At 39.2% G+C, this 18,960-nt stretch overlaps 1 protein-coding gene across 1 annotated transcript in view; it reads left to right on the forward strand.

The window, feature by feature from the left end:
- Positions 1 to 18,960, forward strand: part of VPS13B (vacuolar protein sorting 13 homolog B) — an 829,147-nt gene that overhangs the window by 784,616 nt on the left and 25,571 nt on the right. The window contains exons 49-52 of the mRNA XM_037730112.1: positions 128 to 411; positions 2,985 to 3,112; positions 4,052 to 4,251; positions 17,516 to 17,634. Coding sequence (XP_037586040.1) covers positions 128 to 411; positions 2,985 to 3,112; positions 4,052 to 4,251; positions 17,516 to 17,634 — 731 coding nt within the window. The remainder of the gene's footprint in view (positions 1 to 127; positions 412 to 2,984; positions 3,113 to 4,051; positions 4,252 to 17,515; positions 17,635 to 18,960) is intronic.

An 18,960-nucleotide genomic window follows, 5' to 3' on the forward strand; every position in this document is an offset into this window, starting at 1 on the left:
AAAAAAAAAAAAAAACCAAAAAAAGAAAAAAAACAAAAAAAAACAAAAAAAGATTTGCTATAAAATGTTTAACTTTGCTGTATCACTGTAGTTAATGTACTCTCTGCATTGTGTTTTCTTCTTTTAGCATTTTCACGTTCCAGACAGTGCTACTTTTAGCGTTTGCCCAGGTGGAGAGCAGCCTGCTATGAAATCCAGCTCCCTTCCTTGCTGGGACTTGATGCCTGACATCAGTCAATCAGTGCTGGATGCATCCCTGCTTGAGAAACAAATCCTGCTGGGCTTTTCTCCTGCCCCAGGTGCTGACAGCTCACAGTGCTGGAGCCTGCCAGCTATAGTTAGACCAGAGTTTCCCAGACAGAGTGTGGCAGTACCCTTTGGGAATTGCAGGGAAAATGGATTCTGTACCAGGTATTTTATGTTTATATAAATGTCTTTCTTATTTGCTCGTCAGTCTCTCTGTTCATCTAGATGCCAAGAGAGATAAAATGGTCGCAGTGCTTCCCATATGTAATACTAGGCTTTACTTTATTTTTAATTACTTCTAGACATTGTGTACACTGGTTCAAGTGGTATGATCACATATGGCTTATCCCAGTATCCTGCTTAAGAGATTTTTCTCTTATGGAGCTTATGCTGGGGGGAAATGATGGTACTTGTACCACAGAATGGCAGTGTATAAAAAGATTCTATGTATGATCATATAAATAGCATCGTATGAAAACAGATCATATCATAATGAAAAAATTACCAAGGTTAAAATATGAACAAGTCAAGTTGGAAAACCTTTTCTTTTCCCATGTTTTACTTTTACTCCAAAATGCTATTTTTCTCAAAAAGTCGTTAAGAGAGAGAACTTAGATAAACACAAGTCACAGAAGACTCTGTTCTGTGGTGGTTCCTGCACGCAAGTTGCTCCAATTACCGATTACCAATTATGCAAATGATAACCACAGAATCAAGCCAGAGACATATAATGGTTTGTTCATACTGGACTTCTATCATGTGGTTGTTTTGCATGTAATATGTCCCTTCTGCAGCTGTCAAGAATAACTTATTTATAGTATATATAACAGCTACAAAAGAAACATATTGTGACCTTATGAGAGATACCTTATTTTCATGATTATGAATTTATAGACTTTATTTCAGGTTTTAGCCATGTTCTTTTGATGAAACATTTTAAAAGACAACAGATATTTTTAATAGTAATATTTTAAGAGACGAGCCTAACTTACGTTATTCATAATGGTAAGGCTCCGTTCTCTACACACGTCCCTCCGTCTTTCACAGTATTCACAAAATCCTTGAATTTACAAATATTTCTCATCCCTAACACTGTAGAGGAGTGGTTATCCTTATATTCTGTTTGGAGATGTTAAATATAGTGAGTTTAAGGAGGTGTTTTTGAAAGTTACGTGAACTCATGTCTATAAATAAAACATTTTTAAAACTGAAAGAAAATTTCAAACAAAGCTTAATTTGGAAATAAAGTTTAAAATGCTGAGAATTACAGTATAATTTAATCTTATCTAAAATACTAAGCTAGATATTGGACAAAAAGTACCATGCTTGAGTCCTGGCCCCAGCTTTCTTGGCTATCAAAAAGAAATTATCTGAGGTTGGCTTGCCTTGCTCTTTTAAAAGTAGGCTGGGAAAGGAACTTCGCTGTTTATCCAAGAGCTGTACTCTGAAAATGAATTTATTTCATGCTGTCCCTCATCTATTTCCTTCCATCAGTCCAACCAACAGCACACGTTAGATGGTGTTATTACTGTGCTTTTACCAAATGCTAATGGACCATTCACTCTGACATTTCACACAAATACAATCTTTGGGAAGTACTCACACTGGCAAATAGGATGGATGGCACATGGAAGATTTTTAGAGCAGTATTGACCCCTTTTAGTCAGCAAAGGGCCACATTTGGCAAATTATCTGATTTCTTTGATTAATTTTGACAATCAGTCCATGTAATTTAGGCTTCAGAGTAATTTTTTTTTCCTGCTTTAATGTGAAATACTCTTTTTGGTAGTCTGTAATCTAAATAGGAAAATTTCTCTTCATCACAGAAGGCGACCTATACTCACACAGCTGGTTTTCTAACTCCAAATAATACAGCTTTACTCCTAGTTATCAAAATGAACATTTTTTTAAGTGTGATGGGCTTGTAGAAATTGACAGCAAACATTATCAGCCTGCCTATCTTTCGAATTAAAAAAAGAACAAGCACCCAAATTCTCTAGTAGTCCTTTTTTTAAAAGCAGGTCAGCTCTTTTTTTTTTTTTTTTTTTTTTTACAGAGTCTTGCTCTGTCACCCAGGCTCGAGTGCAATGGCACAATCATGGCTCACCTCCCAGGCTCCAGCCCGTCATCCTCCCACCTCAGCCTCCCAAGTAGCTGGGACCACAGGCGTGTGCCACCACACCTGGCTAATTTTTGTATTTTGCTGTAGAGATGGGGTTTTTGCCCTGTTGCTGAGGCTGGTCTTGAGCTCCTGGGCCTAAGCAGTCCTCCTGCCTTGCCTCCCAAAGTGGTGGGCTTACAGCGTGCTGGGATTACAGGTGTGGGCCAGCATGCCCAGCCTACCAAGCGCTTTTAAGGAAGAGAAAGTATCCTGCCAGGCTGAAGAGTTTAAGACACATGTGCATGGGGAAAAAAGAACAGCAGGAAATATTAGCACAGGGTTAGCTATAGTTCTCTCTGAGTGATAGAGTTATTTTGTTTTCCTTTATTTTTTCACATTTTACGAATGTTACAAATATATATAACTATTAGAAAAAAATTACTAGACTTGTAATATAATTAGTGTATGGCAATTAATGAGAAGACAGTCTCCTTTTTGTGGAAAATATCTCCCCTGAGTTATAAAGAAGATGTTTTAGAGTTCTGAATGATGCTAATCTAAACAAATATGTTCCAAGAGAGAAAGCATTCATTTTTTTCCTAAACCATTTCCATCATTTGACTTGATTCTGCTCTAGGGCTATAGTGCTGACATACCAAGAACACCTTGGAGTGACTTATTTAACCCTCTCAGAAGACCCTAGTCCTCGAGTCATTATCCACAATAGATGTCCAGTAACGATGCTTATAAAGGAAAATATTAAAGGTATGTTTTATACTATTGAATTTAGATAATACAAAATGTGTATTTTTTTCTGGGGTTTTTTGATTTAGTTGTTTGTGATCCTGTGAAAAAAATGTTTAAATATAATTATTAATTATCTCTTTTTGAGAAGTTTCCTTTTTTTTCTAATCTCAATTAATTTTAATTTAAATAGCTGCCTGTGGCCAGCGGCTACTCTACTGCACAGCATAGATTTAAACTAACACTTCTTCTGTCTGCTCTTTTTCTTTTTTTTTAATACTTTAAGTTCTGGGGTACATGTGCAGAACGTGCAGTTTGTTACATAGGTATACACATGGTGGTTTGCTGCATCCATCACCCGTCCTCTACATTAGGTATTTCTCCTAATGCTATCCCTCCCCTAGCCCCCCACTGCACTGCTGTCCCTCCCTAGCATCCCCACCTCCCTTTTCTCCCTCTCCTACCCCCCCCACCCCCCAACAGGCCCTGGTGTGTGATGTTCCCCTCCCTGTGCCCATGTGTTTTCATTGTTCAACGCCCACTTATGAGTGAGAACATGCAGTGTTTGGTTTTCTGTTCTTGTGCCAGTTTGCTGAGAATGATGGTTTCCAGCTCCATCCATGTCCCTGCAAAGGACATGAGCTCATCCTTTTTTATGGCTATGTAGTATTCCATGGTGTATATGTGCCACATCTTCTTTATCCAGTCTATCATTGATGGGCATTTGGGTTGTTTCCAAGTCTGTGCTATTGTGAACAGTGCTGCAATAAACATACGCGTGCAAGTGTCTTTATAATAGAATGATTTGTAATCCTTTGGGTATATACCCAGTAATGGGGTTGTTGGGTCAAATGGTAGTTCTAGTTCTAGATCCTTGAAGAATGCCACATTATGTTTACTGTACCTAAGTCTTTGTCTTTAAGGGATAATTCTGTATATGCCTTTTTTTTTTAATTTCAGATATTCCAAAGTTTGAGGTTTATTGCAAAAAAATTCCCTCTGAATGTTCCATTCATCATGAGCTATATCATCAGATTTCCAGTTATCCAGACTGTAAGACCAAAGACTTACTTCCAAGCCTCCTTTTGAGAGTTGAACTGCTAGATGAAGTAACAACTGAGTGGAGTGATGCCGTTGACATCAACAGTCAGGGAACACAGGTCAGTGAGCATGAAAAGTGACTCAAAAAAAAATGCCCTTTTCCGAGGTTTTGTTCGTTGCCTATTTTTAAACATAATTTTCTAAATGTCGAACATCTTTTCTCTTTGTGAGGGAGCTTGTGTATTCATTTTTATATCCTCATTAAGTTATAAATTCTCAAACTCAAGTGTGTATCTGCAAAGTAGACTATACAGCCATTGACTTGAGAGGAGCACTTAGTAAAAGCAGGCCCATCCTGGACCTCATCCAAGGTCAAATGGAAATCAAATTGTCAGGCTTGTTTAGTTAGAACATAGTTCAGCTGTCCAGATGTTAGTACGATCGTAATACCAATTCTCTTTTGTGTATTATTTGAATAATTATATATATTTTAAAATTAGTAATGTATTTTAAAATTATGTATTTTATTAATGTATTTTATGTGTTATGTATTTATATATAAATTATATATTTATATTATGTATCTTATAATTAGTAATTTTAAAATACATATATTTATCCTAATAATACATAAAACACCACAAATATAAGCACCGTTTTAAAAACCTGAACAGATAAAATGTCCTGATTTGTTCCTGTCTTACTCTGGGTGTTGATGGTACTAATTTTGTTGAAAATGGCATAAGAACTTAGCATTTCCTTTCTTCTGAACTTAAAATGTACCATGTTAGTATATAATTTAGTGGCATTAAATATACTTACAGTGTTGTATAGCCATCACTACTATTTCTGAAACTTCTTTATCATTTCAAACAGAAACTCTCTACCCACTAAGCAGTAATTCCCCATTCTCCCCTCCCTCAACCCCTGGTATCCTCTCTTCTTTGTCTCTGTCTCTATGAATTTGCCTGCTCTAAGTATCTTAGATAAGTAGAATCATAAAATATTCATCCTTTTGTGTCTGGCTTATTTCACCTAGCATAATGTCCTCAAGGTTCATTTATGTTTTAGCATGGATCAGAACTCCATTCGTTTTATGAGTGAATAATATTATGTCATACTTTTTAAAAAAGTTGTTTCACATTTATTAGTTCATTTGGTCTTTACAACAAGCTTGTGAAGTAGGCTATTGTAATGGTTACAAGCCACATATTAAAGTTATAAATGCATTTACAGTAATAATAATGGTTATCATTGAATAATCACTCCATGCAAAGCATTGTGCTAAGCACTTTACATTCATTCTCATGTAAACTTGACAACAGCCATACAAGTTAGGGACCATCATCTCCACAGAGGGAGAAGTAGAAACTAAGACCTCCAGAAGTACCTTGGTCTAATTCGCATGTAGTTGAAGCAAAAGGCCTGGAATGTCATCCAGACTTGCAGAACTGCAAAACTGGTGCTCTGAGCACAATGCATGCTGTTTCCTTACCTGGAACTCCTTGCTGCCTGTTTTTGCCAGTCCTCCTGGCACATGCTTTCTCATCTCTCAAGATTTCATTAAAGCCCCTTTAATGTGGAGTATACTTGTGAAGTGTAGAATGAATGATCTGCTAAGGGGGAGAAGGAAAAAGGGAGGGGCCTGGGATGAGCAGTAGCTGTGGAAACTGGTGAAGGATCTGCCTGGAGACTGGGGAAGGGATGGCTGAGCAACCTGGAGGGCCACACTCACCCTGGAGACCTGCATTTGTAGTGGCCACAAACTACCCAGGAGTGTGCTTTCTATCAGCCGTGCTCAGGGGCTGAACCGTTAAAACCCCTGGGATCTGTGCAGCCTCAGGAGATTTTCCCAGCCTCATTAATTTACACAATAAATATTGCAAGCTTCTCAAGGATCCCTGAACTCCCCTGCATGGGTTTGAAGATTTTTGAAATCTTGCTTATATTTGACTAGGGAATTCTTTACAATATGCATTCTTCCTGTCAAACCTTATTTTGGGGATTCCCATTCACTCTGAATTTCCTCAAAACTTTGTAGTCAGGGATACTTCAAAGCTAAGAGGAGGTGCTCTTTCCAACACCCTTATCATCCGTGGTCTGAGGACCCAGCAGTCTCATGTTCCCATTAATCTTTTAGGAGCTGTGTGCCATATGTCCTGCAGACCATGGTTTACTTCCTACTCTGGAGGAAGATTTGTTTCAGACCCTCACCAGTATCTCCTCAGTAATATCCCAGGGCATATAAATCACTGGGGAGCAGAGAGCTGCGACCTCTGATGAAAGGAAGGAGCAGTCCTTCTGGAGGAGGGAGTTTGTCTTCCAGGAACTTCTTCAGCCCTTGGTCCGTGAATTTCAAAGCTGACCTAAGCAAGCAAAATCGAAACACCATAAAATGCCCATTATGCTGCAAGGAAGAAAGCTCCTTTAACTTTTTTTCATTCAGGCCCTCTGCTTCTGTTGTGTAGATAAGATAGTCTCATGTTGTAGAATTTTGAAATATTGCATGAGGAAGTATTCTGAGTTGTATAATCTCAGAATATTCTTTGGACCAACAGTTATCAAGAAGACCTACTAACACATAGACTGCAGAATACTGATTGCCAAGTTACTGTGGGTTTTCTGGAGTTGGATCCCTGGCTCACACCGGGTCAGAAGACACCTCATGGTTATTCAGCCAGCGACCTAAAGGTGGCACCCGGTGCTCATACCCATGATTTGATAGTGGGTGTTAGTCTGACTTTAGGGCAAAAACAGTCTTTAGATGCTCAGTAAATAAAGGCATGAAAGTAAGTTTACACCGATAATTTCAAGTCATAATTTTGATCCTACAGGAAAATCGTTCAGTCTCCTGTCATAGTGTATAGGATTTTAATTTATCATACTCAGAAACTGTTTTTGTCAGAATTAGACAACATCATTTTGAAAAATTCAAAACAAGGAACAAAGAAAACCTAGTAGTTACCACCTAACCACCAGCAACATTGAGACGCCTGCTTCGTTCATTCAGTCAACAAACATTGAGTTTCTAATATGTACCAGACATTATAACTTAGTACTGGGACTATGTAAAATACACTGGACAAAAATGGATCAGAGCCCTTGCCCTCAAGTATACATATGGAAGAGGTAGATAACAAGCATGTGATCCCATGGGTAGTTGTATTATAAGCACTGAGAAGAGCTATGCAGGAAAGGTACAGTTGTGCTATGTGGGTATATAGCAGACTAGTTTGAGAGGCCAGGGAGGCTGTCTCTGAGTGAGACACCTTGCCTCTGTGTCTTCAAGGTGAACAGGCACTCCCTAGACAAGAGAGTGGGGAATCTTCTAGGTAGAGCAGTGTGTCTGGAGCTTCAGTGTTCAGAGGGAACGTGGTCCTTTCAGGGAACTAAACGCCAGTGTGGCTGGCTACAGTGCCAGATGACAGAGGGTAAGAGAGGGGGCTGGTGAGGCAATGAGAGACCAAACCTGCCAAGGCTCTGTAGGTCCTACCAAGGATTTTGGTTTTTATCTTAAGAGTCACGGGAAGTCATTGAATTTTTTGTGAAAAGTACTCACTGAGCCATTGAACTGCAAAGAATGAATAGTTTGAACCCAAGAAAGTGAATTAAAATGATTCTTTGGCAGGTAAATTCCCTTCTAAAAAGATCCAGTAAATTCTCATGATCTTGACTCTTAGCAGACCTTGGTAGTTGGGTTAGTGTCACTGCTGATTCTTTCCAAATTGATTGTTTTGTGGGGAGGAGAGAATGAAAGTCCTTCATGTTTCTACAGCGCTGTGCCATTTACCCAGCGTTTTCACAGGGACAGTCTCCATTCTTCCATTCATTTGTTCAAACTTTTACTGAGGCCCTATCAGGTGCCAAACCCTTTGCCCTAAGTAAGGCATAATTCCTGCCGTCAAGGACTTGAGTAACCAATGAATGCAGTAAAGGGAAGATAAAGCCTTTGATCATACAAAAATTCTAAGACAGTCAGGGCAATAGTTTTTATGTTTATTTACTGATGAAAGATTTGAGGCTTAAAGAGTAATCAGCTAGGTGACTTACAACTAAGCAGGAGCAAGCCGGAGCCTGGATCTGTGCCCGTGTGGTCCAGTCCAGTTTTTCCTACACCAGGCCCAGGCCACTGCCTGTCCTCTGAAGTCTCGCCCTGGCTGCAAATACTGCTACCTGAAAGTTCATCAAAGCACAGGTTAGAAGAGATCTTCTACTGTCCTTGTTTACCTAATACAAGAATCCCTTCTGTGACGCCTTACCCCAGAAGGCTCCCAGTGTAATAGTCATTACTTATGTAGTGGTGGCTATGAGAAATTTTCTTCTTGTATCAATCTGAAAGCGATTACTGTGTAGCATCCGTTCATTCATCTTTGTTTTGCCCTCTGGGACATCACGGATTGTTTATTTCCCCTCAAATACAGCAACGCTACAATTATTTGAAGGCAGCTCCAACATCTTTGCTAAGTGTTCCCTTATCCAGGCCAAACATTTCTGGTTCCTTGAATCATTCCGTCAGAAAATGCGATTTCCAGACCCATCACCACAGTTACCCTTGTCTGAACACTCTAGCGTGTTATGTTCCCTTTTAAAAATCTGGCAGCCGGAATTACACACAGTATTCCAAATGTAGTCTAACCAGCTATTACCTCCCTATGCTTCCATTAATAAAGTAGAAGATCAAGTTGGCTTTTTATTAATCAGTTCAGACTGTTTATTATTATTGAACTTGTGGTCAACCACATTCCCCAGGTCTTTATCATATGACTTGCTATACAGCTGACTTTTTGAACCCGAAGACAGGACTTTACATTTATCCCAAGTAAATTAAGTCTTGTTGATATTGGCCTAGTCCAGCTCGTTGAAATCACTTTTTAAAAAATTGTGATGCTGTCATCTAACATATTAAGTATCCCTGGTAGCTTTATATCATCCATAGATGTGGTGAGCATGCATTCTACATGTTCATCCAAGTCATTAATATATTTAAGAGGACAAGTTCATGGTCTACATACTGCAGTGAATCACTAGACACTTCCCTAATGCATGGGGTCAGTCAGCCAGAATCTACTGTCATCTAGCCCATGTTTCCTACATAAGAAAATGCATCTCCAATCACTTGTAAACTACATTGTATAAGATAGTATCTACAAGATAAGTGCCGTTAAGTGCCTTGATGAACCAGGACTAAAATGTGTAATCATTCCATTTGGTGCAGATCACACAGATGTAACCTTGAACACTAAAGCTTAAAGCAGCAGGTAGTAATTTGCAGAGTTATCTCTACCCTCCATTCAGGAATTTTTATAAAGAAAAGAAAAGTTGTCAATCCAAGTGAATGTCTGATTTATAAAATGTGAGGTATTTTGACTTCCTGCTCACTTCACTCACCTTCCCAGTACTCCAGGGCACAGCTGAACAGATACCAGCAAGTTGGCGCTGACTTCTGAATGTCTGCCAGGTGCCCTGGTCTAGAGTCTCCTATGTGGTTACAGTTTGTTCTGGCTGAGTCACAACTCTTTCCAGAGATACTCAGGAGTTTCAAAAGTATACAGTAGGAAAAAATTACATCCGGAATATCCAGTTTTCTTTTCATCTCTGTCCAATCCTTTCTACCTTGATCAACTTAGAAATGCATCTTCCTTTCTTCTCTCAAATATCTAATTCATCTCATAGCTTTAGCTACTGCCTGTCACCAAGTCACTCCCAGACATTGATCTCTGGCCCCGACATTACTCCCAGTGTACAAATCTGTGTTTCTGCGTACCCACTAGACATCTCAGCCTGAAAATCCTACAAGCACCTCAAATTCAACACATCTGAAACCAAGATGATCATTTTTCTTACTGCAAGCCAGCTTCTTCTAGAGTCTCTGTATCAGTTAATGTCATCACTGTTTTCCCAGTACAAAAACTATAAATAATAAGGATTTAAATAATACTGAATGCCTGTTTTATCTCAAGCTCTCTAAAGATACAGTCATTAGTTCCTGTCACATCCTTTAAAAGTAGATGCTACCCAAAGCTCAGAGATGTGAGCTTGCTCAGGATAAATGATCCTGGGATTCAAACCTGGGACTGTCTGGTTTCCCAGCCTGCCTTCTGCCTACTGCATCCCATTGTCTTCCTTTCTTTCTGTTCCTCTACACATCCAGTAGGTCACCAGCTTCCATCAGAAACGCCTCAGAAACGTCTCTGGAATCTGCCCCCTACCTCTGTGACGGGGGTCATCTCACAAATCCTGCTTCCCACTATAACCAGGGTTGTCTCACGAATCTGCCCCTTCCCTCTGTGACCAGGATCTGCTTCAGGCCTTTGGTTTATCATCTCTCTCCCAGATTTTAGCAATAGCCCCTTAATAGGTCTTGCCATTGTCAGCCTCTCCACTATCAAGTCTCTCTCCATAAATACCCCCAAATGGTTCTTAAAATACAGACTCCAGTGGATAGAAGGGTACCTAGTCCACCGAGTCGCTTAAAACAGACCTCTACCTGAGGCCAAGCAGGCCTGGTCTCACTCCTGATCCCCCTCTGCAGGCCAGGCCTCAATCTCCTCTTCCTGCCTTTCAAAGTCTAAGTCTATAATTCTTCCATAGCATGGCTTCCTACTTAAGATACTCTTTTACAAACTGCTTATATAGAGAGATCAGTAGTACATTTTAAATTTATTTCTTCCCAAAATGAGGATGAAATTTTTTGTGGAAAATGACTTTTAGCCTAAAGTCAGCTGCACAAACAAATGCCTAAGTAGCATATTTTCAGATCAGTTTAGACATATCAACTTGCAGTAGAAGATGAGGGTGATACTCTCTTCACCTTAAATGTTCAAAAGCAGGGAGGCCAGGTGCGGTGGCTCATGCCTATAATCCCAGCACTTTGGGATGCCAAGGCAAGAGGATTGCTTGAGGCCAGGAGTCTGAGACCAGCCTAGGCAACATAGCAAGAACCCCTATTTCTACAGAAATTTTTTTTTTTTAATCACCAAGCATGGTGGTGCACACCTGTAGTCCCAACTACTTGGGATGCTAAGGTGGGAGGATCACTTGAGCCCAGGAGCTGGAGGCTGCAGTGAGCTACGATCACACCATAATATTCCAGCCTGGTTGACAGAGCAAAACCTGTCTCCATTTTTTAAAAAACACCAAAAAAAAACTTCCCATTATTTTCTATGTCATCTTGTAATTAATTTACTTAGTAAAATTGTTATAATTTTTAAAAGTATTTTTTACATATAATTATTCAATTAAATCTAACAGTACATAAAAAAGTATAAGTTATATTAAAATGCTTCTTGTTGTAATTGTGGTAGAAGATATTGTACTAAGTGGAAAGCAGTATCCAGGCCTCAAATAGTTTTCTTAGACCTAGTATATACAATGGGCTGAGCATAGAGGCTCATGCCTGCAATCCCAGCACTTTGGGAGACCAAGACAAACTGCTTGAGCCCATGAGTTTGAGACCAGCATGGACAACATAGCAAAATTCTGTCTCTACGAAAAATACAAAAATCAGCCGGGCATGGTGGCAAACGCCTGTAATCCCAACTACTCGGGAGGCTGAGGTGGGAGGATCAGCTGAGCCCAGGGAGGTGGAGGTTGCAGTGAGCCATGATGGTGCCACTGCTCTCCCCGTCTCAAAAAATAAATATTATAATGTCTTATTGACGTGCTCTAACACAGATTCAAGTGGCAAAACAATGAGTCTCTTAGTATATGTCACCAAGCACCTTCCACACCACCCCACCTCACCCTACTAGTGAAATGAAGAAAGTGAAAAAGAACCAAAGGGTGGCATTGATCAGGACTGGCCAAGTTATGCTGTGAAGACAAACTGCTCAAAAAAAAAAAAAAAATCCCCCTGGCAATCAATCATTTACCATTCTTCCCCCATACACAAAACAAGTTTTCCCCCAAGGTTGGAAGCAGTCACTCCATCACACTTGAAGTCCAGCACTTCTGAGCAATGTTCAGTCTGGATGTGATGCCATTTGATCTGGAGACCTATGGACTTACCTGCTCCCCCTTTCCCTGCCATTTTATAGGACTGGATAGCAGTAATAACCCTTCCACTGTGGAAGGGGGAAGAATGAGAGACATACAGCAGTCTCTTGCCTATGGCAATTCTCAGTGTTTTCTGGGCACATATTGTGGGGTCTGTACCCTGGAAGCAAGAAATCAGCTTTCACTGAGCTCTGTTTCTGCTCTTACCATTGTCCTTCAGGTTCCTGGCTCCACCCTCTGGGAGACCTTCCCTGGCCACTTGAAACTTGTATTGCATCTCAAATAATCACAGTCTCTTTTAGTCCAGTTTCACAAGTGTATAGGGCAGTGGTAATTTCTCTACTCTTACCTATTCGATTCCAGAAAATTCCCTGTGCCAAAAACCACATCCATAGACCTTAAGACACATTTCTTTGCTAACCTGCTTCCTTCCTCTCTGGATTTAAGAGAGCTTCTATAGGAAAGTTATACCCTTGATCTACATTTTTTTCCAAGTCAACAGTTAAGAAGTTTTTTAATGCAACAGTCTTGCATGTTCTTCACATGTACCCCAAAACCTAAAATGAAATAAAAAATAAAACACACACACACACACACACACACACACACACACACACACACACACAGAACTGAAAAAAATTTTGATTCAATTAAAATTTTCTACAGGAGGAAAAAAAAAAAGAAGTTTTAATAGTAAGTATGTTGACTATAGTCAGTCCTAAGGCTGAGTGTTAATCTGCCTTTGTGTTTAGAGGTTTTCTAATTTTAGACCTTGCTGTTTCAGGTTTTATCTTAGTCTGTTCATGCTGCCGTAACAAAATACCTCAAACTGGTAGTTTATAAATAACAGAAACTTACTGTCACAGTTCTGCAGTCTACGAATTCCAACATCAAGGAACTGTCAGATTCGGTATCTGGTGAGGACTCACTTCCTAGTTCGTGGATGACGGTCTTTTCACTGTAACCTCACAAGATGAAAGGAATGAGGGGCTTCCTCGGGTTTCTTTTAGAATACTAATTACATCCCAAAGGCCCTGCCTTCTAATATCATCACCTTTGGGTACTAGAATTTCAGCATATGAATTTTGGGGGAACACAAACATTCAGACCATAGCAGGTTTAAAAATATTTCTAACTTTGGGCTGGGCTTGGTGGCTCACGCCTGTAGTCTCAGGACTTTGGGAGGCTGAGGCAAGTGGATCAGGAGGTCAGGAGTTCAAGACCAGCCTGGCCAAGATGGTGAAACCCTATCTCTACTAAAAATACAAAAAATTAGCCAGGTGTGGTGGCGTGCACCTGTAATCCCAGCTACTCGGGAGGCTGAGGCAGAGAATTGCTTAAACCTGGGAGGCAGAGTGCAGTGAGCCGAGACTGTGCCACTGCACCCAGCCTGCGCAACAGAGTGAGACTGCGTCTAAAGGAAAAAAAATTCTAACTTTCAAGGTTCTGAATTTCCGGAATCTGTTATCTTTGATTTTTATTTGCAACCTGGCCAATTCTTTCCTGAGCTCATCTCTTCATAAAGCAAAACACAGTAGTGTTCCAGACACAGGCGACAGCAGCTGATGCAACATTACTGATGTTTGGTTTTCAGACTTCATCTTCTAGAGCTACAGATTTATCATTTTATGATATACCTCCCAGTCATCTCAAGCAACAGTTTTACTAAATGTCTTACCACTTCAAAACATATATGCCCATTTTTATAGCTTTAAATATCAATTACTACTGTCTGACCATTAAGCCAGGGTCTCATACATCAGTATTTTGTTAGAACACTACTTCTGTCACCAATATCTATATTAATAGTATAAACTCAGTTATGCTGCCTGTCATACATAAGCCTAGAACTTACTTCTTGTTCATGCTACATGCCTAGTGTGTATCCTCAAATGTTCTGTGCCACATGGTCACTCAGGGACCCAGGTTGATGGAAAGTCCATTATCTCATATCTTCCCCCTTGTAACTAACCACCCCAAAACCTACTGGTTTAAAAGAAGAATGATTAACAACTTCTCATGATTCTGAGGAATTGTCCAGGTGACTTTTCTGAATGATAAGTCTGAGATCACTCAGGCATCTGCATTCAGCTGGAGAGCTGGCTGAGGGATGGGTTCAGCTGGGAAGTCTGGGCATCTCCCTCACCATGTTGTCTGTCCTCCTTACAGAGGCTAGTGCAGGCTTCCTCACAGGGTGGCAAGTGGGAAAGCCCCAATGAGCAAGCTGTAGCAAGCTGCTTTTTTGCTAATGTCATGTTAGCTGAAGAAAGTCACACAGCCAAGCCCAACGTCAGTATGGGAAGGTACTACACAAGGACATGGATACTGGGATGTACAATTCATTGATAATGCAACAGTCTTCTACAGCTATCTAGAGCAGGAGTCAACAAATATTTTTTTAAGATCTGAATTGTAAATATTTTAGGCTTTGCAGTCCATACATTTTCCCAACTTCTCATTAGACAGAGATAAATGTAAGTAAATGAGCCATGTTCCAGTAAAGCCTTATTCACAGTAGCAGGAAGTGGACCAGATTTGCCCCACCACTGAGCTGTGGAACATAAAACCTTTATTTATTCTCTAGAAATAATACATGTCAATTCTGCCTTTAGCCCATTGGCCAAAACTAGTCATAAGACCATATCTAACTGCAGGGGTTACAGGAAGTATAATCCTACTCTGTTCCCAGAAGGAGAGAAGAGCTAGACATGGGTGGACATTAGAAGTCAGTACAGCAGAAGCCACATTGAGAAGATGTCTGTTCAGATCATCTGCCTTGTCTTTTTTGAGTACCCGGCACTGGTTGTAAGTAATAAAGAAAACAGACACAAAACCAGTGTGCCCTCATGGAGCTTACGCAGAGTCCATGATGGTGAATACACTGAGAGGGAAAAGCATTTTATACACTTCTGCTCTGGAAATGTTAGTTATCGCCTCATTGTTTGTGTACTTGTCTTTTTCACCAACTGGGCAGTGAGCAATGCAAGGGTAGGATTGTATCTTCTCTGTGCCTGATTCAGTGACTAATTATTTGTAGATAATTAAAGTGTTTGTCAGGTAATTGATTATTCAAACTATTAGACCAAGATAAGGATTTACTTTGGGCTTGTGGGGAACCTGGATATAGATGCCTAATTCCTCTATCAGGTACCTAACATGAACCTGTAGACTCAACTAACAGCTCAGGTGTGAGTTGTTTCTCTAAAAGTGAGAAGAACTAAAGGCTCCAAGAACTAAAGTCTGTGTTTCTTTCACTCTTAGCAGTGAGTGAAAGAGATACCAAGCAAAAATTTTCCTCCAGAGTCTAGACTTTTGGCCAGAAGATGTACAGCAAGAGTTCACAGGTTAATTTGCCTTCAGAAGGCCCTTGGGTCATCTAACAGAAACCATCAGCTTACCTTAGGTTTATTATCTTAGAAAGTATAAGTATCCTCATTTCATAATGCCTGAATATCACTTGGAGAATGAGCAGAGCAGTAAATATTTCTCAATTCACACCCCCACCCTCTCTCCTCTAAGGGGCCCTGAAGTTATGGAAGGTGGCTTAGAAAGAGGAATGTGAGACGGGAGCATGGGCCTTAAAAAGGTTTCTACTGAATGGATAATTTCGTATCTTTCAACCTAATAAAAGCAATTGATTTACCTTATATATCATACAAAGGGATGGCATTTATAAATGGGAATATTTCTTAAAGAGTATGTCTTTTGTTGTAGATTCATGAGCTGAGCCATTTTTAAGCCATTAGTTAGGTTTTATTTTCAAATTTTATTGTAAGTTTTAATTTTTACCATGGAATAAATAGGGCAAATTCAGAATACAGAGACTTTTGAAACATATTTTTGCAAAACAATCCATTTGGAAAACATGTTCATAGAGAAAACAGATACAACAAATGGACTCTATTTCTGCTGTCAAGAAGTTTACAATCTAGTAATTAGGTCAGGCACATAAACAAGTAACTAGTACAGACAATAAAATTTGTGGTCAAATAGAAATATGGTTAAAGTTTTTTTTAGAATGTGGAAATAGGTGTCAATCCAGAAGGGAATAGAAAAATTAAAGAATAGCTTTATGGAGTAAGCTATCCTGTAAGCTGTATGCACAAGGACATATAGGCTTTTGAAAGGACTTGTATGGGGAAAAGTACATTCTAGACTTGTGAGCGTTGAGTCGCAGACAAGGGCATTGGCTAAAGCAGAGGCTATAGAAAGAAAAAGAAGATAGCAGTGGAGGAACCAGGCAGAGCTGGAGGGGCTGGGCTGCAGAAAGGAGAAGAGGGAGGAGGCAGAGATGACATCCAGGTAACCTAGATGCCGAAGATGGTCAGAAATTCTGAATTTCTGAAGTGCATGACAAAGAAGCCCCATGACCTTGAAGTTGCTTCCAAATGTGAGTCTGTGACTTTCTCCTGTGGTTCTGTGGATACTCTGTCTGGTGCTTCTTCGTGTGATCAAAATTAGAACACATTCATTATTGGTCAAACAAGAGCCTACCTTTGTTTCTTCATCCAGGAATTTTCAGTCTGTCTGCTTTTATTTGCTGTCCTAACAATAACAAAGGGCCCAGACTTGGACTGAATTGATACTGCAAATTGTTAGAAGCAACCTTCCCAAAGCATAAGGAGTTTTTGCCCCTACCCTCAGATAATCCTGGCTATGAACATGGTGTTCTTGGAGTTTTTTTTAAAATAGCCCTGTGCTGTTTTCAAATATTTGCCCATTTAAGCAGCTCGCTGTTTAATGCTGAAAGCGTATTTGTTCTGCTTCCTGGCACCTGGATCCTGAGGTAGAACATTTTTTAGGTCTTAGTCTACCTTCCCATGGTAGAAAAATTAATTTTTTACCCTGAGCAAAATAACTTATCTAACTTTCTTGTTACAAGTTATGTGAAAGACCTTGGAGGGATTGTGGTATGTTTTTAGGTGAGTTTTGAGGTATGTTTTGTGTCCCCAGCCCAGAAGGACACACCCCCATCATAGTGAGTCAACACCCAAGAGCGTGAAAGTTGTTTGCACATTGCACTTCAAGTCCCGAGTTTTAGGTTTTTTTCCACAACGATTCATATGCACACATAAAGCGGGCCCCATGTCTGGACTCCAGCCCACACAGTTACTTGCCAATTCCAAAGAAGCAGAGAATGAAGACACTCATGCCCCATCATCCATCATTTTTTTCTATGAACCTTACAGCTGAATATTGAAAAATCTGGATTTGATTTTTTGTTTCTTTTTTTTTCAAGTCAACTAAATAGCCTGTCCACATGGATATAAAGAAATATAACCAGGAATTGTTTGTGGTATTGTATCAGACCTGGAGACATTTGAAGTCAAGCCACTTAGTAGTGTTTCTTATTTCTTTTTAATTAGATTTTGAATACTCTTTCTGCAGGTTGTGTTCCTGACTGGCTTTGGCTATGTGTATGTGGACATTGTATATCAGTGTGGCACAGTCTTCATCACTGTGGCCCCAGAAGGAAAAGCAGGACCTATTGTAACTAATACCAACAGGTAGGTTTAGTTATTTTCCCTGTAAAAACATAGTAAGCTTTCCTGTTACAAAGTTGTAAACTTCCTATTTACCATTCTTTGTCATCTCTACATGTGTATTAAAGCTTTTGGTTAACCATCGTGTAATCCATAAAAATACGGTTATTAGCATTAAATCATACCTTCAGTGGGCAGCAATATACCATCTTTCTTGGATACCATTTCTACTCTGTGGTAAGTTTAACAAACTGATTTACACACTATACATCTTGGAATTATACCACTATTATTAGCATGAAATGCACATTAATACTGCTGCACCTGCATGACAATTTAGTAATTAATAATAAAGCTTAGCAATTAGAGCTACATCAAATATAAATATGCCTTCTAGGGCCATATTTGCCCCCACTTTGACCTGAATATTGCCATCAGGTTTTAAAGACATGAAACAGAGAAAGAATTAATATCCCTAATTTAAAAGAATTCACATAATTCAATAGGAATAATATAAAGATAGCCTTACAGAAACAAAAATAGGGGCAATAGGCATGAACAGAAAATTCTAAGAAGAAGAAATATAAATAAAGAAATGCTAATTTATAAAATTAACAATGCTGTTTTATATGGAGTCCTGGTGAAAGTACATATTGGTACTATTTTCTGGAAAGCACTTTGGTAATATGTGTTAGGAACTTTAATTAAAATCCCTTTGGCTTAGAAATTCCACATTTAAGTGTGTTAAGCATTTAAGAGTTAAGGAAATAATTAAAGAAGTGGGCAAAGATATACACAGAGAGGTGTACACAGTGAGAGATGGCACACAGTTACAATGGCAAAATATTCAAAGTAAAAATGCCCATCCATAAGGAAATAGATGATATGTTATTGTACTATAAATGTCACAACCACAAAAAGTAGACCTCAAAGAATTTTAATGGACTAGAAAATGCGTATTATATAATGTAAAATAAAGCAAGCCGAATATAATATTGAATATATAAATATGATCCGTTATGTGCTGTCTATACATACATACACACATAAGTACATATGTATGCATACACACACAGAAAACATTCCTATAAATAAGACTGAAAAGAAGCAATCAAAATTGGTAATGGATGTGGGGTTAATGAGTTATTTAATATATAATTATTATTTATTTTGATTTTTTATAATAGCATTTATTTTATAATCAGAAAAAATACCTTAATATTAAAATGTAAATACCACCAACTTTCATACATTTGTTTAAATCTTTCTTCTAAAAAGTTCATTGTGGCCAGGTATGGTGGCTCATGCCTGTAATTCCAGCACTTTGGGAGGCCGAGATGGGCAGACCAC

The sequence above is a fragment of the Cebus imitator genome, unplaced genomic scaffold (genome assembly GCF_001604975.1).
Source record: "Cebus imitator isolate Cc_AM_T3 unplaced genomic scaffold, Cebus_imitator-1.0 Scaffold331, whole genome shotgun sequence".
In the NCBI taxonomy this organism is placed as follows: Eukaryota; Metazoa; Chordata; class Mammalia; order Primates; family Cebidae; genus Cebus; species Cebus imitator.